The following is a 23,900-nucleotide window of genomic DNA, read 5'->3' as shown; positions in this document are numbered from 1 at the left end:
ATGAAGAGCAAAATCAGTTGCAATAGTCTAACCAATATCAAAAAGAATAGAAAGTTGATAAATGCCAATAAAGTAACTTGGGCCTTTTCGTCTTCGATATAAAACTAAAAATTTAAACTAGAGCTACATTCACATTGCTGTTGTTGTGATCCATTGCCACGCCCCCTATTTATAGGCCACTGCATTTTAGTCTTAGTTTCATGTAGTGTGACAATGGCATGGATGAAAATGAATTGATATACAGTAGGTGAGGGGGCTTTATCACCTTATGATCAGCTTTCTAATGTCTATTAGAGTGCAGGTAAACGACTAAGCTACTAAACTCCATTGCTAATAGTTATTGGTGGAGTGTTAGAAATTCATGAGAGATGCTCTGTATGGTGATATTGGGAAATAAGAGGCTCATCACTGTTTTTCTCAGGGGCCCAGTAGGTCCTATCAACTTAACAGGACAGTGGGACAACACAGTGGTTCAGTGGTTAGCACGGCAGCCTTGCTGCGCTGGAGTCCTGGGTTTGAATCTCGCAAGGAACAACATCTGCAAGGAGTTTGTATGTTCTCCCCGTGTTTGCGTGGATTTCCTCCCATTCTACAAAGACATACTGATAGGAGGAAAAAAAAGTACATTGTGATTCCTAAATGGGGCTCACAATCTATATTAAAAAAACAAAAACTTAACAGGACAGTAAATGCCTCAACTAAAGAATGACTAATGATTACTGGTGGACTGTTGTAAGCCCTCGCGGGCAGGGCTCTCTACCCCACTGTGCCAGTCGGTCATTGTTAGTATTATATCTACCTGTATATTCTGTGTATTGCATGTAACCCCCAAATTGTATGCAACTCCCAAATGTAAAGCACCATGGAATTAATGGTGCTATATAAATAAATAATAATAATAATAGTTAGAGACATAAGAGGTACGCTTTATGCTGCTATATTGAAAAGTAAGCAGCCAATGACCAGGGGGCCAGAGCTGAACTCTGCTGCCAGATATGTGTGATCTTTACCAGGGAGAAAGTAATCAGGGATTCAAGCTGTCCCCTAACCCCAGTTATAAAGCAGGAGCTGGCTCATTTCGGCCAGGGCACCACGTTGCAAAAACGGTTCATAGATTGTAAGCCCTCGCGGGCAGGGTCCTCTACTCCACTGTGCCAGTCGGTCATTGTTAGTATTATATCTACCTGTATATTCTGTGTATTGCATGTAACCCCCAAATGTAAAGCACCATGGAATTAATGGTGTTATATATATAAATAAATAATAATTGTTAGAGACATAAGAGGTACGCTTTATGCTGATATATTGAAAAGTAAGCAGCCAATGACCAGGGGGCCAGAGCTGAACTCTGCTGCCAGATATTGGTGATCTTTACCAGGGAGAAAGTGGTCAGGGATTCAAGCTGTCCCCCAACCTCTGTTATAAAGCAGGAGCTGGCTCATTTAGGCCAGGGCCCCACGTTGCAAAAACGCTCCAGCAGATCCCTGCAGATCAGCTGTTTGTCAGAGCACTCAGCATTGTTTACAAGCCGGGCACCGTACTGCTTACTTTCTGTATTCCTGAAAAGGCATGCTCTTGCCCTTTTCAAGTCTATGGGACACAACTAGAGCACCCATAACTATCACTATCAAGGATACGCCAAATGAATGGGGTAGGGGGTAATGCACTTTAGTTTCACCACTGCCCAAGACTGTTCTTCACAAGCGCCCTCAATTGTCTTGGGAAATGTCACCTACACTTCCTTCTGCTGTCCGAACTCTATATCACGACATGACTTACTGGTTACTTATACGTGCATATGACAGGAGAGCGATAGCGACCACAGTCTGCCCTGAGTCTCTGACATCTGCTGCTTAGCACTGCTGCATTGAGCAAAGGCGCGAAAGCACTCAGGTGAGGCTAAGCCTGAGGAACGCTTCCGCCCTTACAGCCCACACCTCCCTGATTGGTAACCTTTCCTCCCGGCATGCACTAGTCTCTCAGACGACTTCCGCCAGCCGAGGCTTGTCTCCAGGACTCTGCTACTTTGTGGCGGTGACGTCATTCTGCGCCAACGCGCGGATGGAGGAGTCATTCCCGGACGGCCATGAAAGCGGGAGGAGCGCTGTTCTCAAGGCTGCACCGGGGAACAGGTCGGCCCGCCATGCACTGCGTGTAACAGTGAGTAGAGGCCTGTCCTCCGGCGTGCATGACAGCTGGGAGACGCGGTACACGATGTGTCAGCCTGTCCTCTATCCACCTCTCTCTAGCTAACCACCTACATTGCTCATGGGAAGATGCAAGGTCAGGGGAGGATAGTCCTTGTGTGTATTATATTGGTGGCAGCTAGTCCCCTATTAAGTGACCGGTGAGATCTCACAACTGTGTATTTCTCCAGTATACACTGCTGAGCTATATACCTGCCCAGTAGGATCGGGGTATACATAAGCCTGCCCAGTGTCAGGCAAGCAGTGCTGCTATAGCGGACTCACTGGCAGCTATCCAGGTAATCTGCTGCCTCCCCATCATGGATTAGATTTCCTTTCAAATAAAAACCGATAATCGCTATGAAAATGTGACTTGCTAAACCACGAAAAGTACCAGTCTAGGGTCCATTCCAGTGCGATCCGTAACCATTATACACTATAACCTTGGCTGTTGTAAATTGTACTGGAGGAACCCTGAAGGATGTGGAGTGTAGGTGTAAGACATCTTAATTATATGTACTTTTCAGCACCATGGACAGCGCTCATCTCGCTGGAAGCTGATGAGGACAATTGATCATCAACATCTTATAGAATATTACTTTATGGGATATAGATATTTATGGATTTCTGCACATAGTAATCTATTTAGTTTTATAAATGGTTAAACTGTGTAATAAGCATAAGCCATCTCACTGATTGCACCTCCACCACTACTACGGTTTCAGTGCCTACCATGTCTCTGCTAGTCTTTACTCCTTGACCCCATGTCAACACTCAGGAAAGGCTCGAGTGACTCTTTTGGGTGAGTGGACGTTTACAGGCTTCAGAATATCTTATGATAAATGTATCATCAATGATGGACAGCTCCATCAATAACCACCTCTAGTTAGTCATTGCGGTCTCTATTCTACTATGCCGAGTAAGCTTTTCTGAGATTGTAAATGGCAGTTCTAGTTATCCACTAATAAATTTCACATCCCTATCTGACTCTTACATTTGATTGTCATGTCATTAAGAGATTACTTTCCAGGAGCTGTAATGGTGGCCATATTGGTTGTCGCCAAGCTTTACCAGTTATGGATACGACTGGGAATCGGCTAAATGAAATTCTTTGCCGCTTAGGACAAACTTATATGAGTTTACCAGTAGACCAACTTTTCCACCCATTACACTTTTAATGATAGAAGTAAAGACTTGTTTTAAAGCAGGGGTAGGGAACGTATGGCTCTCCAGCTGTTGCAAAACTACAACTCCCAGCATGCATACTTGCTCTGCTGTTCTTGGAATTCCCATGGAAGTGAATGAAGCATGATGGGAGTTGTAGTTTCACAGCAGCTGGAGAGCCGAAGGTTCCCAACCCCTGTTTTAAAGGATGGACAGTACTCCAGATAGTTGAACTTGCTTCTTAGTTTTATTTTATTCCATGTTAGACCAATCATATATCAATCAATATCATATACAGGTTGTAGATATTGTTAGAGCAAAGAGCCAAGAGCAACATTTCAGGCTGCGAGAACCCTTCCTCAGGCAATTAGAATCTGAATTAGAATGTTAGATGGCTGCCGCATATCTAGCACAAATATATTTCTCGTGGGGCCCAGGAGAACTGATCCGGGTAAGGAACCCAAGGATAGGGGAGTTGTATGTCTTCCCTTGCCAAGCTCTGGACAGCCATTGAATGTATTTTGTAGGATCCTTGCATAATTCATAATTGCCTTTATTACTATCTTGTCACTTTAATTTGATCTTTTGATTGACTTGTAAGGCATATTTTATTTTTGAACTGTGGGAAATTGTACCATCATTCCACTGTATTCCTACAGCAGTATGTCTATATGTAGTCTGTGTAAGCTTCTTTCAAAGAGCTCCTTTTAGATGTTTTATGCAACCCAAGATTTACACATGAAGTCAATGGAGACCAGAAATTTCAGATCTGTAGGAAGTATTTGTATGACTTGCATATATTCCTTCCCTGAATATACTGAAATGCACTTAAAAATGATTTTTTGACTAAAATCATGCTGAAACCAATATGGAAATCCTACAGAGAGGGCTGTAGAGTGGGAGTCAGGGCCAGTTTTGGGTGGAGTCAATAGGGGGAAGTTTCCAGTTCCAAAGACCACCTCTTTGAGAATACTACCCCATATCCAGATCAGATATCCTGAAACAGATTGTCAGTTCCATCATATATTATGCACACTGGATCATCTTTCAGAAGACTCCAATCCCCATTCTGCCCAGAAGACTACTTTTTGCTACACTTTTGAGTGGTAGTCTCAGAGGTTTAACTATACTATAAAAGGTTTGTGTAGTTAATCCCTTGAGGACACTGCCTAAAATTCATATGTGTCACTTTATATGGCAATATCTTTGACACACTTTAACGTAACCACTTCCGATCCGCCCATTGGGTTTTTACGTCCACATAGTGGCTTCCTTGTTCTGCAAGGACATGCTGGTTTGTCCATGCAGTTTTTAGCAGCTGCACGAGCTCTAATAGAGAAGGAAGGCAAGATTTATTACCATCCCTGCCTTCCCGATCGCTGAGTACACAATGAGTGCTGTATACACAGCTATGGGCGCCGCCATGGTGCAGCTCCAATCTAACCCAGCAGTAACGTGGACCACCAGGATCAGAGTCTGTAAGAGCTGTTAGGTCCTACAGGACATAGATCAGCACAGCAGTTATGGGTAGGAGGCTGGAATCTTCCTGCAACTGGACCTTAATGTACTAGCCCCAGTTACAGGAGAAATCCACCTCCCCATCACAAAAATAGTGACCAGTAGAAATGAGCGAACACTATTCGAAACAGCCGTTTCGAATAGCACGCTCCCATAGAAATGAATGGACGTAGCCGGCATGCTGGCAGTTAAGCGACCGGCCGCCGGCAAAGTCTATGTGCCGGCCGCTTCCATTCATTTCTATGAAGCGTGCTATTCGGAACGGCTGTTCCAAATAGTGTTCGCTCATCTCTAGTGACCAGATGTCCCTAAAGGTCTATTATGACTTTATACTTTAATAATTAACAAATATAAAAAAATAATACTGTTAAATATCTTGTATTTGCCGGTGAGACTTGTATCCACTGTTAAATATCCGTACCTGGCCTTGAAATTGTGGGATAGACTTGTGTCACGTGTTGTAGGCCTTATCCACGATAGGAAGAAGTCAGCTTGTTATAAAACAGTGTAGAGGTTTATTAATATCTTGAAGGAAAACACAGGAACAGGGAAAATGTCCAAATAACACAAATATCAGTCAATTGTCAATAGCTTACATCTTCAGATAAGTTAAATCATCTGGATATCTTGTAGTTACAGCTTGGTTCATGCTTGATCATCTGGTCTGGTCATCTGGGATATTCACGACATCTTGTCCAGGATGACAGAGAGGGATAGCAGACAGACCTGCCATAGTTTCCCCATGGATTCCCCTCATGAATGACCCTCATGGATGACGATGACGACCTGTGTGTCTGTCACTCATTTATGTTCATGAGAGTGGGTGTTACCTTCCATCTTGTAGCTATGTAAGGAGATTTCTAAAATGGTGTACTCTAACCGCACCCATGTTCCCAAAATATAGAAGTGTGATGTCAGTAGAATTTAACCCCATGTCTGCTAGAGAATATTGTAAATATATAATATTTAACAAATACGTCAATAGCAGACCCTTATTACAGGTTCTAGCCACACCCCCGACAACACCATAAAAAATAAAAAATTACCCTAACGGAGAAAAAAAAACTATTTTATAGAGACGCAAAAATTAATTGAATAACCCAAATGATGATAATGTGTTAGCCCTCAAAACGAAACATACAAAAAAAAAACCCAAAAATGTGACTGGTCCTGAATCACAAACTGGCCTAGTACAGTACAGAAGTGGTTAAACCAGTGATTTTGAGATATTTTTTTTCGTAATACATTGTACGTCATGTAAGAGCTAAACATTGATAAATATTTTAATATTTATTTATAAAAAAGTAAGAAATTTGGAAAAGATTGCAATGTTTAAAATGTGAAATTCTCTGCTTTTCAGATAGTCCTACCACCCAAATACATTAAAGGGATCCTATCATTTAAATTGATTTTTTTTTTCTGCTTCTCACGTAGGAATAGCATCAAGAAAGGCTATTTGTCTGCTACTTTTAGATGTCTTCTCTGCGCTGCTGATCAGTATAAATCCTGCTTTTCGCCGGTATGCAAATGAGTTCTCTCGCAGCACTCGTGGCGTCATCAATGCTGCGAGAGAACTCACCAGCGCTGCCTCCATCTTCTTCCGGGGGTCGGCTTCAAACTTCTAGGCCTAGGGCAAAGCCGATTGCGCATGCCTGCCGGCTGCAAGAAAATGGCCTCTGTATACACACCATTTATCTGCTTTATATTGGCATCATCTTTTAATCGTCCTTTAATTTATTTTGGACATTAGAAGACTTACAAGTGTAACAGCGATTTTCCAGATTTACGAGAAAATTTTCCAAACTAATCTTTTAGGGACCACTTCAGTTCTGAAAGAGATTATAAAGGCCTATATAATAGAACCCACCCCCATAAATAACCCCATTTTCAAAACTGCAATTCAAAACATTTGGAAAGTGTATTAACCCTTTAAAGGGATCCTATCATTCAATCACTTTTTTTTCTCCCTAACACATCGGAATAGCCTTAAGAAAGGCTGTTCGTCTCCTACCTTTCCTTGTCTTCTCCGCGCCGCCGTTCACCTAAAATCCCGGTTTTTGTCAGTATGTAAATGAGTTCTCTCACAGCACTGGGGGAGGGCCTCAGCGCTCAAACAGCACTGGGGGCATCCCCAATGCTGCAAGAGAACTCTCCAGCGCCGCCTCCATTTTCTTCTGGAACGAGGTCTTCAACGCATCTTCTTCCAGGGGTGGCTTGTAACTTCTAGGCCTCGGACCTAGAGCAAGCCGACTGCACATGCCTGCCGACCACGAGAAAATGGCTGCTTCATAAGAGATTCAAGGAGAAAAATGTCCCCAAAGTTCATTAAGTAATTTCTCCTGAGAACAGAATACCCCATATGTGGTCATAAACTGCTGTATAGGTACATGGTGGGGTTCAGAATAGAAAGAGCACTCTTTGGGTATTGGAGGGCAAATTTTGTTGGAATAGTTTTCAGGGGTCATGTCGCATTTGCAGAGCCCCTAAAGTATCAGTACAGTGGAAACCCCCCAAAAGTGAGCCCATTTTATAAACTACATCTCTCAAAAAATTTCTCATGGTGTATAATCATTTTGAGCCCAAGACTGCTTTCCAAAATTTAATGTACAAAGTGAAAATTTAATTTTTTTTTTAAACAAATATGCCATTTCAGTGGTCAGCACTTTGTGTCATCGGAGACATGCACGCCTAAAACTATTAAGTGGGTTATCCCGGGAACAAAAAAAGTTGAATATGTGGTGTAAACTGTGATTTAAGCACCACTATTTTGGTTTTTTGAGCACAATTTTGTTTTTTGAATGTCAAGCCATTTTTGCAGAGCCCCTGATTTGCCAATAAAGTGTAATATGCAAACATCTGATAAAGGATTTATCAAGTGGTGCAGTGAGTATTTTTTACCCTTGTGTTGAATTAATTTAATTTCAGGAAATGAATGCGCAGCTGATAATGAAAAGTGAAAATTGCAATTTTTTTTTTCTTTTAGAGATACGCCATTTCAGTGTCTCATATGTTGCAGCCTGCTTGTATCAGCAGAAATTCACACATTCCAAAAGCTGTTAGCTTTTTTTTTGTTGCAGATGTGGTTGTGTTTTTTTGAGCCAAAACCAGGAGTGGATTGAGCAGAAGGTAGAAACATAAGAGCTTCCCATATATTTCCCATTCCTTTTGAAACCATTCTTGGCTTTGGGTCAAAAAGCGCAATAAAATCTGCAACAAAAAAAAGCTGCATTTCCACAACGTGGGGCCTTGGCCTTAACCTGGGCAGAACAGCTTTTGGAGCGTCTGTCTCTGATACAAGCTAGGCACAACGTATTGCGCATGGGAAGTATGTATTTGTGGAAAAACTGCCGTTTCCTCCTTTCACCATCAGCTGCATATTCATTTCTGGAAAATAAATCGTGTCAAAACTTGGGGGTTAAAATTGCTCACTGTACTTCTGGATAAATTCCAAATTTATCCAGAAGTACAGTGAGCAATTTTAACCCCCAAGTTTTGACACGATTTATTTTCCAGAAATGAATATGCAGCTGATGGTGAAAGGAGGAAACGGCAGTTTTTCCACAAATACATACTTCCCATGCGCAATACGTTTGATTTAGTTTCCAAAATGGGGTCATATGTTAGGGGATTTTACTGTACTGGAATTTCAGGAGCTCTGCAAAAGTGGCATGCCCAAATAGCACTTTATACTCATATATGATATTAAGTACGTTATTCTGGGTACAGCTGTAGGCATAAACTTCAGTTTGGGCACACAGCAGGGTGCAGATATGAAGGATCGCTATGGTGCGTTTAGAGCACAGATTTAGATGTTTGTTATCTGCATGCCATGCCATGTTTGCAGAACCTCTAAGGTACCAGAAAAATGGAATTCCCCCTAGGAAGTGACCCCATTTTAAAAACTACACCCCTAAAAGAAGTTGTGTGAGGAGTACATTGGAAACACCAAATTTATTGTTCTAATGATTAGCTGATTAATTTTTTATTTTTTATTAACATTGTACAAGCTATTTTTTTTATATTATATTTCTGGAGATGTAGCCATATAAGAGATTGCTTTTTGTGGTATGAGATCATATTCTGTGGGTTCCTACGATTACAGCGATTCCTAAAAAAAATTTATGCATTACTAATTTTGCAGAACAAAAACGTATTTGAGGAGTTTATTAAAGGCATATTTTTTGTGGGCTGAGTTCTTTTTTTTTTTTTCTTTTTTTTTGTTCCCTTTTTTGGGGGGGGTTTATACTATTTAGGGGAGCATATGACTTTTTGATCACTTTTTAAATATTTTCTGGTCCCACCCCCCCAATATGTGCAAGTTAAAGTTTAATAATATTTGTTTTATTGCATGGGTTGTTATGGATGCCGTAATTTGTCCCACAAAGGGACCTAAATATATACACTGCAATGAAACGTGCGATATCCATGTATAGCTTTGCAGTGTATAGAGGAAGTCAGCCTATACATCTTCCTCCCATTTCGGCCTGATCGACTAGGTATTGGGGTCTTGGCAGACCGGGGTCACTGGTCAGTCTCTACGCTGCCGAAAATAGATATCGGCACCACCATTCTTGTTATATTGTTGAATTATTATATCACAACCTTTTAAATGCTCTGGTCACCTCAACACTGAAGCCCTTTTTTTTTTTTTTTTTTTTTTTTTTTCCCCCCAGTTCTTTTGCAGTTTGATTGTCTTGTGTTGTCACAATCACTGCCTTTTCCCTTCATTTTTTAGAGGAGCTTTGTTACTTCTGTCTAAGCATGGCAGTCAGCCATTTATGCAGGAGTCAGTCTGGCTGGGGAAATTAGTGATGTAGGAGTCAGTGCTTTGGCCTACCAACTACACAACACTGCATACAGAGCAAGACTGCATGGATAAGGAAGCAATAATAATACAAGATATAATATTATAAAGAGTTATATACATTGCTCCTGTATGTAACTCTGTGTTAGTACTTTGTTTCTATATGGTCCTGTTCATAAAGCTGTGTTCAGATGTTAATTTAAAGAGGACCTTTCATCAGATCGGGCACATGCAGTTTTATATACTGCTGGAAAGCTGACAGTGCGCTGAATTCAGCACACTATCGGCTTTCCCGATCTGTGTCCGGTGTAAAGCGCTATCGGTCCCGGTACAGTAGGGCTTTACAGTCAGAAGTGCGTTTCTGACAGTTAGCCAGGGACGCCCTTCTGCCCAGCAGCGCCTATTGCACTGTACTGTGGAGCGGGGAGGAACTCCCCCCTCCCTCTCCTGATAATACTCATCTATGGACGAACTGTGTGAGCAGAGGGAGGGGGCGTTCCTCCCCGCTCACACTCTACAGCGCGATAGGCGCTACTAGGCAGAAGGGCGTCCCTGGCTAACTGTCAGAAACGCCCTTCTGACTGTAAAGCGCTACGGTACCGGGACCGATAGCGCTTTACACCGGGCACAGATCGGGAAAGCCAACAGTTCGCTGAATTCAGCGCACTGTCAGCTTTCCAGCAGTATATAGAACTGCATGTGCCCGATCTGATGAAAGGTCCTCTTTAATACAGCGTTTCTTCCAGCTCACCCATAAATATGTTGTGACGATTGACTCCAATCAATTTCCGTGCTGCTTGGAAAGACCCCCGGACTCAAGGGAAAAAGGTTTAAGGACTTTCCTGAAATGATAAAAATACTAGCATTTCACGGAAAAACTTCTTTAATAAAATTTAACTTTTATTCACATGTTAAAAAGAGTAACTAGATATATCCTCATGTAGCCAACAGATAGCTTATGCATTTCATAGCGCATGGCTCCTTACTCAAAGCATTGCTTTGATTGGCTTAGACCAGGGGTAGGGAACCTTTGGCTCTCCAGCTGCTGTGAAACTACAACTTCCATCATGCTCCATTCACTTCCATGGGAGTTCCCAGAACAGCAGAGCCAGTATGCATGCTGGGAGTTGTAGTTTTGCAACAGCTGGAGAGCCGTACGTTCCCTACCCCTGGCTTAGGCCATGTCCATCCATGGGGACAAATTTAGTGCCTAAGTTCTCAGTTTCTACAGTCATAGGTATTGCATGGGAACAATACATTTTGTAGTAGTTGTTTATTTGATCAAATTTGATATTCATGTCTTCCAGTTGATCAAACGATTGTTGGACCTGCATAAATATTTTTCCTGATATTTTGACTGGGGGTCCAGATCCTAGTGTGGGTTATTCCTTTTCATTTTCCGCTGTTTGAACTGACCCTAATTGGTAAGAAAAGATGTTTGTTTCAGTTTATTGAAGTAGAAGAATTCCTCTAGGGTCAGAAGGACGTATAGAGAAGCTCATCTGGCAATAATGACTCCGTAATGATTCAGAAGTTAAGAATAGGACTCCATGCTAGTCCCACAATCAGTACTGGGCCCCAATATATTACAGCCTGCCAATACCCCTAAAATTGGCCACTGCATTTGTCGTCTTCTTGCCCTTCAAAGTCACCCGCGCCGTCTGCTCAACGGCATGATTCCCTTCAATACATCTTCATCCCTCAACAGTACAGCCAAGCATGCTGCCGCTTGGAGCTCCTCAGATCAAAGCCCCAATGCTAATGTATACTATGTACCTCCACTGACAGGACTTTCTCCTACAGCCTTCAAGAAAAAAAAAAAAGACTTTCAGGCCCTAATCTTCAAAATCAAACAAACCTGAGTGTCTAGTATTGCAGCAGTGACTTGAAACAATTAGAAGGCAGGGTGGACTCAATGGAGGGGGCTCATGACTACACCCACCAGTATATTTTCCATTGCCAAGAGACTGTCACTTTACATGCAAAAACATGTAAAGAGGTTAGTCGCCACCTAGAGGAACTCGGAGGACGCAGACCTAATATACAGGTTTGCGGACTCCCGGAGGCTACGAGGAGGAGGTTCTGAAGGTCACTTTGGAGGCCCTACAATAAACATAGGCTTTGTCAGCCCTTTCTTGATCCACTTAAGAGAATTAAATATCCTGCAGATGGGGCTTCCTGTTTGCCCTAACCGCAAGGAGGGATGGCCGCTCTGCCACCTTCGTACTCATTGAGGCCAAAACCCTTCTGTGATATCCTTGACATCAGGTACCTCTTATTCAAGATTGGGAAATGGGACCCCTGCCCCCACCACCTTCCCCATTTTGTAAAATTTCCAGGCGTAAGAGAAGACCCACTTCCTCTGTCTCTAGGAGATCCCCCCCCCCCCCCCCCTCAACTCCTGTGTCCCCTAAGTAATACTTCCTGTCCTTTTATGTGCCTCACATTTGATAGGACTTTTCTACTTGGTTCTAACACATACCTGATGTACTAAGGGACCTCTTGACTTTTTCACCTGTACTTCCTGGTGTAGTTTTAGTACTTTGCTCCCCTTGACATGGGCATTTGGGTGTCACATGACCCTAGTAGTAGCATAATAATAATTTTATATAGCACCAACATATTCTGCAACACTTTACAAATTATAGGGTTCAAATATAGACAAAAAGATACATTACAAAAGGAGTAATCAATTCACACAATGGGACTGAAGAGCTTACAATCAATGAGGTTGAAGGGGTGACACGAGGTAGCAATGATTATTCACTGGTCCAGACATTTTTGTGATACAGGTTGCTTTCATTACACATAAAAAAGCTGTATGAGCCATCACCAGTGTTCTTTAAAGGGATCCTAACATCCTTTTTTTTTCTGACTAAGATGCAGGAATAACCTTAAGAAAGGCTATTCTTCTCCTACCTTTAGATGTCTTCTCTGCGCTGTATGCAAGTGAGTTCTCTCCCAACCCTCAAACAGCACTGGGGGCGTTCCCAATGCTGCTAGAGCACTCTCTAGCGACGCTTCCATCTTCTTCTGGAACGCCCTTCCCCTGCATCTTCTTCCGTTCTGGATTTCAATCTTGTAGGCCTCGGGCAGAGCTGACTGCGCATGCCCGCAGCCACCAAAAAAATGGCCGCTTACTCAGTAAACTGTAAACGGCCACAAGAAAATGGCCACTTACACGCTGGCATGGAAGAAGACGCAGGGGGACGGCTTTCCAGAAGAAGATGGAGGTGTTGCTGGAGAGTTCTCTCGCAGCATTGGGGATGCCCCCAGTGCTGTTTGAGTGCTGGGGACCGTTCGCAGTGCTGCAAGAGAACTCCTTTGCATACCGAAGAAAACCCGGATTTCTACCGAACGGCGGCGTGGAGAAGACAAGTAAAGGTAGGAGAAGAATAGCCTTAAGGCTAGTCCTATGTGTTAGTCAGAAAAAAAGGGTATCCAATGATAGGATCCCTTTAATGTGCATATGGTGCCTGAACATATAAAGTTACAGTCTGAAACTGTATCATATCTTGTGGTGTAATGCAGGAATGTGAACAGAGGGTTAGATTTAGGGATTCTAACTGCAGAAGGGTTTATATTAGGATTTTTATAGGCTTGTCTGAAAAGATGTGTCTTTTGTCTGCACTTGAAGCAATTTAAATTGTGTGCTAATCTGATGGTCCAGGGTAGAGCATTCCAGAGAAGTGGTGCAACTTAGAAGTCTTGGTTACGAGAGTGGGAGGTTCTGATAATAGGGGATGCTAGTGTTACGTCATTGGAGATGACGGTGATAAGTTTATAATGTACTAGCCTCTGCCTGCGTGTTTTTTGTGTCGATGATCCCTCTATATTCAGGAAATTTCTGCCGTCGATGGTTCGCCTGCTGCGGCGTTTTGGCAGTTCTCAAGCTGTCCTGCTACTGAATCTGTTCTTTGCGTTGTTCCGGTATTTCGGCAGCTAGCTGGGACACCATATAATGAGCATGTTGTTGGCGTCAATGGTCTGCCTACTCGGGCGTTTCAGCAGCTCTCAAGCTGGTATGCCACTGAGCTTGTTCCTCACACTGTTCCTGTGATTGTTTCGGCTGCTCTAAGAGCCGCTTGAAGCCTAGCTTACTCAATTCTCCTCATCTTTGCTTGAGGAGAAGTCTGTGACTTCTGGCTACCTTCGGAACTCTCGTTGTTTTATAAGTTTGTGAGAAATTAGATTTACCGGGATAAAAAGTAGCCTATGTTTTAATCAAGGTTACAATATATCTATGTGCCACATTTCATCCAAATCATTTCAGCCGTTTTTGTGTGAAAGAGTAACAAACTCACAAACTTTCACATTTATAATATTGGTAGGATTCTGCATTGAATAGGCATACAGTGTAGTGACTGACACAAACCGGACTCATCACTGTAGCGTCTAGATTGATAGATGAGCCTGGTCGTTGCATTCAGAATACACTCACCGGCCACTTTATTAGGTACACCTTTCCAACTGCTCGTTAACACTTAATTTCTAATCAGCCAATCACATGGCGGCAACTCAGTGCATTTAGGCATGTAGACATGGTCAAGACAATCTCCTGCAGTTCAAACCGAGCATCAGTATGGGGAAGAAAGGTGATTTGAGTGCCTTTGAACTTGGCATGGTTGTTGGTGCCAGAAGGGCTGGTCTGAGTATTTCAGAAACTGCTGATCTACTGGGATTTTCACGCACAACCATCTCTAGGGTTTACAGAGAATGGTCCGAAAAAGAAAAAACATCCAGTGAGCGGCAGTTCTGTGGGCGGAAATGCGTTGTTGATGCCAGAGGTCAGAGGAGAATGGCCAGACTGGTTCGAGCTGATAGAAAGGCAACAGTGACTCAAATAGCCACCCGTTACAACCAAGGTAGCCAGAAGAGCATCTCTGAACGCACAGTACGTCGAACTTTGAGGCAGATGGGCTACAGCAGCAGAAGACCACACCGGGTGCCACTCCTTTCAGCTAAGAACAGGAAACTGAGGCTACAATTTGCACAAGCTCATCGAAATTGGACAATTGAAGATTGGAAAAACGTTGCCTGGTCTGATGAGTCTCGATTTCTGCTGCGACATTCGGATGGTAGGGTCAGAATTTGGCGTCAACAACATGAAAGCATGGATCCATCCTGCCTTGTATCAACGGTTCAGGCTGGTGGTGGTGGAGTCATGGTGTGGGGAATATTTTCTTGGCACTCTTTGGGCCTCTTGGTACCAATTGAGCATCGTTGCAACGCCAAAGCCTACCTGAGTATTGTTGCTGACCATGTCCATCCCTTTATGACCACAATGTACCCAACATCTGATGGCTACTTTCAGCAGGATAATGCAATGCCATGTCATAAAGCTGGAATCATCTCAGACTGGTTTCTTGAACATGACAATGAGTTCACTGTACTCCAATGGCCTCCACAGTCACCAGATCTCAATCCAATAGAGGAGCATCTTTGAGATGTGGTGGAACGGGAGATTCGCATCATGGATGTGCAGCCGACAAATCTGCGGCAACTGTGTGATGCCATCATGTCAATATGGACCAAAATCTCTGAGGAATGCTTCCAGCACCTTGTTGAATCTATGCCACGAAGAATTGAGGCAGTTCTGAAGGCAAAAGGGGGTCCAACCCGTTACTAGCATAGTGTACCTAATAAAGTGGCCGGTGAGTGTAGATGGTACAGGGGAGAGTTTAGTAAGGGGAAGACTGATTTTGTAAGGGGCTGGGTTACAGTAGTCAAGACGAGAGTAAATCAGGGCAACAATATATGTCTTTAATTTGTCTGAGATAAGGAAAGGGCGGATTCTGGAGATGTTGTGAGATGGACATGACGTGAACGTGTGAGTGATGGATATGGGGAGTGACGGAAAGGTCCGAGTCGAACATAACCACATGGCAGCGGACATACTGCTTAGAAGTTATGGTAAGACTGGAGACTGCAGTGGATATATCAGAGACAGATCTATTAGATGGTGGAAACAGTAGTAGTTCAGTCTTTGAGAGATTCCGTTTCAGATGGGTCAAAGACATGATATTTGAGACAACAGAGAGACAGTCACTGGTATTCTGTATTAGTGCAGGGGTGATGTCATGGGATAACGTATATAGTTGGGTGTCATCAGCATAAAGATGTTACCAGAAGCCAAATCTGGTGATGGTTTGTCCAATGGTGGCTGTGTAGGGAGAGAAGAGCAGGGAGCCCAATGGCGAGGAGGAGAGACGGTCCAAAAATGATACCCTGAAAGTGCAGTCTGAGAGATGAGAGGAGAGCGTGGTGTTCGTGAGGCCGACAGAGCAGAGCATAGTGAGGAGGAGTTGGTGGTCAACAGTGTCAAAAGCTGTTGAGAGATCCAGAAGTATTAGAAGAGAATAGTTACTATTAGATTTAGCCATCATTGCAGACTTCTGTGAGTGCTGTTTCAGATGAGTTACATGTGTGGGTTGGAGTGATTTGTGTACAGTATTATGGCGCTTTTATTAGTCCCAGTTTAGGCTTGGTTCTGTGTAATATCTTTAAATAAAAAAAAAAATTAAAAAAATTGGTTCATTCATCATTATATGGGGGTTTGTACATGCTTGCTGACTATATTAGACACTTGCATTCTGTATGCTTTATTAGACTCAGTGGCCAAAAGTCATTGGAAGGTACCGGATGCACCTTCAATAGCAGATCGCCCCTCCGCGAGCCCTGATAACTGCAGCAAGATGACGAGGCATGGACTACACGAGATGTTGGAAGAGTTCTGGAGGGATATTGATCCACGCAGTCTGCACTGCAGCCCTTATTCGGTCCTGTGTAGTTGGCGCTGGATCCATAGAGTGGACATTGATATCCACAAAATCCCATAAATGCTCTATGGGGTTGAGGTCGGGTGAGTGGGCAGGCCATTTGAGGGTCGTGAGGTCACTGGTGTATTCATTAAGCCAGGCCCGTGCCACCAACGAGCGATGACATGTTGCATTGTCCTGTTGGTACACAGCATCCCCATCAGGGAACTCCAACATCAGAAAGGGGTGCAGATTGACTGCCATAAGTTGCACGTATTGAGCACTGGTCATTGATCCCTGCACCTGGACAATGGGGCCCAATTGCGACCATGTGAACACGGCCCGGACCATGACGGAGCCACCTCCCATCTGGCCACGTCCCTGTTGCCATGCAGGATCGATGGCTTCATGGGGCATAAGCCACACTCTCTCACACGCCCATCGGCTCTGTACAACTGGAATCAAAATTCATCAGACCATGCCACATGCCACTTCTGTTCCATGGTCCAATGACAATGGTCACGGCCCATGCCAGTCTTCCAGCTCTGTGTCACGGGACAGCAAACGGACACGGGACAGGCATCAACTGTTGAAGCCTATGTAGTGCAGTTCTCGGCATACAGTCCTGGTGGAAATGGGGTCCTGGGGCCCCACATTCATATCGGCAGTGATTTGACCCACATTAGACCGTCGAGAGCCCCGTATGACTCTAGAAGGGGACTTGACGATGTTTCATCGAACACTCGTGGTTGACCGATGCGCTGGTTTACGCGGTTGCCAACATTGTCTCTGCAATATTGCAGGTCCATCTGAGACACTGTTGACCTCGGAAACCCAAATTCCTGGGTAATCCCCAAAATGCTATGCTCCATGCGTCTTGCACCGACGTCTGCATCAGACTGCTGAGATATCCTGGCGACACTAGCACCATAGGCCGCATTGCGTCACACTGAGCGTCATATCCGACACAATCTGCAGTGGGACACGCCTTCCCGTGACTTCTGGCCCTGAGTGTATTTGAGAGGATCACACCTGTAAAGACTATTTTTTGTGCAAATTTGGATGACCACCTCAAAGAAGAGATTTCACTGTATTATGCATGCTTTGAATAGAAAAATCTTGCTTGTGTATTGAAATAAATCTAAAATTAACTATTCATTTGTTTATCAACAGGAGCGGAAATTACAATTCTGAAGTGGTGCTGTCAAACCCTGTTCTTGATGATATCTCTGCTTGATCACAGGTGAGTCACAGATCCACTTCTAAGTGTCCCTCATCTTGGTGGTGGTGTTGCCACTGTAAAATCCTATTTATCCCATGCTGAAAAATGGCATTTTTAAAGAGGACCTTTCATCAGATTGGGCACAGGCAGTTTTATATACTGCTGGAAAGCTGACAGTGCGCTGAATTCAGCGCACTGTCTGCTTTCCCGATCTGTGCCCCAGGTAAAGCGCTATCGGTCCCGGTATCGTAGCGCTTTACAGTCAGAAGGGCGTTTCTGACAGTTAGCCAGGGACGCCCTTCTGCCCAGCAGCGCCTATCACACTGTACTGTGGAGCAGGGAGGAACTCCTCCTCCCTCTGCTCACAGTGCTCGTCCATAGACTAGTATTATCAGGAGGGGAGGGGGCGTTCCTCACCGCTGACACTGTACAGCGCGATAGGCGCTGCTGGGCAGAAGGGCGTCCCTGGGTAACTGTCAGAAACGCCCTTCTGACTATAAAGCGCTACGGTACCGGGACCGATAGCACTTTACCCGGGGCACAGATCGGGAAAGCCGACAGTTCGCTGAATTCAGCGCACTGTCAGCTTTCCAGCAGTATATAGAACTGCCTGTGCCCAATCTGATGAAAGGTCCTCTTTAAGTAGTTATATGCATATATCTGCTCTATATTTGCAGTTTATTGTTTCTGGATCTTCTATATGATGATCAATTATGTGGACTTTTCTTTAGCTGTTTCTTTGCTCTTGTACAGTTACTCCTGACAGAATTGCATGTTAAACGGGACAACACGGTGGCTCAGTGGTTAGCACTGCAGCCTTGCAGCGCTTGAGTCCTGGGTTCAAATCCCACCAGAGACAACATCTGCAAGGAGTTTGTATGTTCTCCCTGTGTTTGCGTGGATTTCCTCTCATACTCCAAAGACATATTGATAGGAAAAAAATGTACATTGTCAGCCCTATATGGGGCTCACAATCTACATAAAGAATTACATATTAATCTAGGTGTCAAGGAGGGGAGCGGACTGCTCCTTATAATACACTCCCACAGCATCAAAGTAAAATGCAAAATGTGCTTTAACTAAAATGGGAATATCAGCAGCAGCAAAACTGATTGACACCATGTATGATACTATGTAAGCAGTGGCGTAACTACCACCATAGCAGCGGTAGCAGCTGCCACAGGGCCCGGGACATTAGGGGCCCGGTGACAGCTGCTACCGCTGCTATCATTATTCTCGGAGGTCTTTTCGGACCCCCGAGTATAATGATCGGGGCCCCCTGTGGTGGAATACTTTCCACCAACAGGGGGCCCCGAAGCTGCAGCAACGGCTGAGACACAGGAGCTGCAGCTCTGGCTCCTCTCAGCTCTTCAGGACGATCCCCCTCTCTCCCCCCCTCCCTTTCTCTGCTGTCCTCTGCCCACCAATGAGAGGAGGAGACGGGGCTTATCCCTGCCGAGCTCCTGCCGTCCGTCCTGCACTGGAGGAAGAAGGAAAATGAAACTGAAGCTACACAGGTACGTACTGGGGTTACTTATTAATATCAGGCATATGGGGTGATTACTTGTGTTTTAGTAACTCCATGTGCCTCATATTAATAGCAGTTAACCCCATCATCTCCCTGACATTAACCCCTGTGTGCCTCACCATAAGAGTTACTGATGTGTGAGACATATGGGGGTAATAATAATGAAGATACTTTATTATTACCTCCATGTCTCTCACATATCAGTAACCCTTATGGTGAGGCACACAGGGGTTAATGTCAGGGAGATGATGGGGTTAACTGCTATTAATATGAGGCACATGGAGTTACTAAATTGTAATGCACAGGGCCAGATTTTATATCCACAATTTGTCCTGGTATAGCGGTCAGCGGGTGACGTGACAGTATTTAGTCCTGTAGGGGCCACTAAGGGACATAATACTGTGTGCAGGGGCCACTATTGGGTATAATACTGTGTGCAGGGGCCACTATTGGGTATAATACTGTGTGCAGGGGCCACTATTGGGTATAATACTGTGTGCAGGGGCCACTATTGGGTATAATACTGTGTGCAGGGGCCACTATGGAACATAATAGAGCGCGCAGGAATGCGTAAGAGGGACTCGGTTGAGATCTTCGGTGTCGGGGGGGCCCCATGTCAAAAGTTCGCCACGGGGCCCCGCCATTCCTAGTTACGCCACTGTATGTAAGCTTATATGGTCATAGAACAGAGTGCCCAGCGAGTCTGCCAGGGATTCCCTCCAGCGCTTTTGCCGGCGGCCGGCCACAGTTCTCCTTCAGGTCCAGCCCTCAGTGCTCTTTCCGGGGATTCCCCTCAGCGTCTCTATAAAGGCTCCCTGGCTGGAGTGCTTTTCTTTTGCAGGCTGCTCTATGCAGCCTGCAAAAGAAATGACGAATTTTGCAATGTATTGCAGTACATTAGCATTATAATGCATTGCATTAGTGATCAGACCACCTGGGGTTCAAGATCCCTTGGGGTCTAATAAATGCAAAAAAAAAAAGTATAAAAAAATTCAAATCACCCCCCCCCTTCCCCTAGAACACATATAAAACTAATACTGTGAAACACATATATGTTAGGTATCCCTGTGTCCAAAGACGCCCGCTCTACAAATCTATAAAAATATTTTTCCTGTACAGTAAACGCCGTAGCTAGAAAAAAAAGTTTTCTAACTGCCCCTTTCCCCCCACTTGGAACTCAGTCTGACTATAGCCAGGCTAAATATAGGGCATCTGCAGTGCTCCTATTCCGTCGGGAAGGGGTCAATAGGAAAACTGCAGATACCCTGAGTTCCAAATGGGGGGGGGGGGGGGGGGGACCCAAGTCCTCAAGCTCAGGGAAGCGGCAGACAGACAACCAAAACACCCCCTCCCCTCACCCAGCAACCAGAAACTACTGCACCCAAAAACTCCGACCATTTTAATTTTTTAAATTTTCCAGTAGCTGCTGCATTTTCCCCCTAGGCTTATACTCGAGTCAATAAGTTTTCCCAGTTTTTTGTGGTAAAATTAGAGGCCTCGGCTTATATTCGGGTCAGCTTATACTCGAGTATATACGGTATATTATATATAAATTATTGTTGTAAGTTCTACCCACGGTTTTCAGTCTTGTGTAGGTTGAAAACCTCAAAGGTACTTTATAGAAATCTGCACATGAGCCACAGGCAAAAAAAATAGTGACATTTCAAAAATTAAAACTTTGCACACCATGCTTTTCAATTTATTGTGAATATATTTTCCATTCCCTTCTATGGGAGCTCTGGAGATTTGTTGCCATCAAAATATGTATGATTCAACTTCTGAATTATTACGCTTCTCCTATTTGTATTAATCAAAATGAGATGATTAATAAATATTTGTGCCTGTATTGTGGTAATGCTAAAAGGCATCACATAATTATTGCTGGTAGTTCTCTGCAGATCATAATTTGCATTGGCGGCAGAAAAAGCCCTGGGGCTTTCATAATGAAAAGCATGGTGAATGGCCCTGTGTATGTGGGGTGGTGTGTTGTAATTTTCACTTTATCTTATTTTATTTTTTTTATACAGAATACTAATTGCTTTTATTATATATTTTTTTTTATTTCTAGTTGACTGAAAGATTAAATATGGATCGAGGAAGAGGCCAAAGAGAGAGTGCAGGGATAAGCAGGAGTGTTTACCCGCAGCAGTACAGCTACTCCTCCACACAGAATCTAGAAATTCAAGAGCTAGCATCCAAGAGGGTCGACATTCAAAAAAAAAGGTTTTACTTGGATGTCAAGCAGAGCGCACGTGGTCGTTTTTTAAAGATTGCGGAAGTATGGATTGGTAGAGGGCGACAGGATAATATTAGAAAAAGCAAGTTGACGTTATCCTTGTCTGTGGCTGCTGAATTGAAAGATTGTTTAGGAGATTTTATAGAGCATTATGCTCATCTTGGTCTTCGAAGTAGTCATTCACAAAGAAGTGAACACGGAAGTGATAAAGAGCATGATTCTAGGAGGAGGCCTCATCCAGCCTCTCCTTCAGGTTCTGTTGGATCAGAAGAACCTGCAACACACAGTGTTCTTAAGACTGAATATATTGAACGAGACAATAGGAAATATTATTTAGACCTTAAAGAGAACCAACGGGGGCGTTTTTTAAGGATTAGACAAACCATGACCAGAGGACCTGGAATGATTGGATATTTTGGTCAGAGTTTAGGTCAAGAGCAAACAATAGTTTTGCCAGCGCAAGGTATGATTGAATTTAGAGATGCATTAGTTCAGCTTATTGAAGATTATGGAGAAGGAGATATAGAAGAAAGACGAGGTGGTGGGGATGAGCCACCTGAGCTTCCAGAAGGAACATCTTTCCGTGTGGACAATAAGAGGTTCTACTTTGATGTGGGCTCCAACCGCTATGGCATATTCTTGAGGGTAAGCGAGGTTAGACCACCCTATCGCAACACTATCACAGTCCCTTACAAGGTATGGACAAGGTTTGGGGACAATTTTATCAAATATGAAGAGGAAATGAGAAAAATTTACAATAGCCATAAAGAAAAGAGAATGGATGTACGTGTGGACAGTAGTGAAGAGCAAGAATGTCCTGAGTAGAGAAAATGCCAGTGAACACCTTACAAAATTGAAGTCTTTTTATCGGAGACAAATTCTGTAGTCTTTTAGAAGATTCCCTATTTTTCATTTTTGTTCATTCCTTTTTATTTTTTAGCAGAGTATCAATGAACAGAAGAATCCTTCAAGTCTGATGTCCATGTTTTAGTCTACAACACAAACACTCCTATGAGCTTACCAGCCTCTGATAGAGCTGCTTCAATAAAGTCAAGACTGTACATGTTTTTTTTTTGTTTGTTTTTTTATTTTATTTTTTTTTTCATTTTGATCAGCACAAAGTTCAACCTTTTAAAATACTTTAGGTAAGGCTTGAATTGCACTATCAAAGTGAATTAAATTAGATCTATATTTCTAATTGCATAGATTTATAGATATATTACACAAAAAAAAAAGATGATCTAATCTTTTTTTCTTTTTTTTATTTTTTTTTATATTTCCAGATTGCTTTCAGCTCTGACAAGCTTATATACAGGGCATTTATTAACTGTGAATGTATATGAAATGCATTTACACATTTGTAAAACTCTGTTTAGAGTTTAGAATGTCTGTTGGATGCAGGATCCATCAGCAACAAAGAGATGAATGGTAGCTGACAGTGTGTGTTAACTGTTTACACTGTTTACAGCCAAGGAATTTATACATCTCAACAAAAAAAACTGTTCAAGTGTCAACAAAACAGCCACACTGTAACTGGGGATAGATAATACATCCAGACAGTGGCAGTTAGCGTATGTAAAAGAGTAGAATTATGCTTTTTAACAATATTCCTCCCTTCATGGCTATTTTATATAGAAATATATATATATATATAGATTATGGTGCACCTCTGTATAGGCCTGTTTTACTATGACAAATTGTTTATATCGTAAGTCAAAGTAACTGACCCTCTATCCAATGTGTGTGCGTGTGAGTGTCAGGTCACGGAAAAGCTATTAGTGAATGTTAAAATTTTCTTTTTGTTAAGTATTGTTTGATTGTGTTTATGCAGCATCTCCTAGCAAAGAACGTTTGGATGCTTTAACAAAGAAAAAAAATGGAAAGACCTATAATTCCACCTGAATAGTGGCATAGGGTTCTCTCTTTTGACAAAGGACAATTGAACCATACCAAAATCTGCCCTTCTTTATGTATTGTTTTGCACAAGGGGTTGCTGACTTTGTATGTTGGGTGTAGAAGCACTGAAAAGTTTTATTTTTTATTTAAAGATAAAATTATATATATATATCTATAAATATATATATGAACCATTAGTGTTTAATTATAAATTGTATGTATACCATAGTTATGCATGTTAAGCATATCTATAGAGTTATCTTTAGTAATGATTATAAGTGGGGTATACAGTAAGTATCACTTAACACTGTTGCTGCTAATCACAGTGCCTGTAGTATGGAGAACATGTTCACACTGCTAATTTGGGGATGAATGTAACAACCAGAAATATCCCACAGTAACAATAACTCTTCTATCTGTCAAGGCCCGTTCTTATTATTCCTGAACAGTAGGTGATAAATGCAGGTGGGGGGAGGGGGGTAACATTACAGTTTGTCCGCACCAAAGCACACCGCTGCTGTGATATATTGTTTTACATTTCATTCAATTCATTTTGTTTTATTACAAAATAACTTGTCGGAATTATTT

The 23,900-nt window shown here is 42.9% G+C and overlaps 1 protein-coding gene across 1 annotated transcript; it reads left to right on the top strand.

Annotated features, from left to right (window-relative positions):
* Window positions 1-1,987: 1,987 nt before the first annotated feature.
* On the top strand, window positions 1,988-22,470 carry PURG (purine rich element binding protein G). The gene is made up of 3 exons (XM_075283736.1): window positions 1,988-2,160; window positions 17,604-17,673; window positions 21,249-22,470. Exon 3 carries the CDS (start codon window positions 21,267-21,269, stop codon window positions 22,239-22,241), a length of 975 nt encoding a protein of 324 aa, XP_075139837.1. The 5' UTR covers window positions 1,988-2,160; window positions 17,604-17,673; window positions 21,249-21,266; the 3' UTR covers window positions 22,242-22,470.
* The last annotated feature ends 1,430 nt before the right edge of the window (window positions 22,471-23,900 follow it).

The sequence above is a fragment of the Leptodactylus fuscus genome, chromosome 1 (genome assembly GCF_031893055.1).
Source record: "Leptodactylus fuscus isolate aLepFus1 chromosome 1, aLepFus1.hap2, whole genome shotgun sequence".
NCBI classification, from domain to species: Eukaryota; Metazoa; Chordata; class Amphibia; order Anura; family Leptodactylidae; genus Leptodactylus; species Leptodactylus fuscus.
This window is presented reverse-complemented; position numbering and strand designations above follow the sequence as displayed.

Bases quoted from the DNA above. Each gene is read 5' to 3' on its own strand.
- PURG (XM_075283736.1), top strand. From the start codon at position 21,267: ATGGATCGAGGAAGAGGCCAAAGAGAGAGTGCAGGGATAAGCAGGAGT.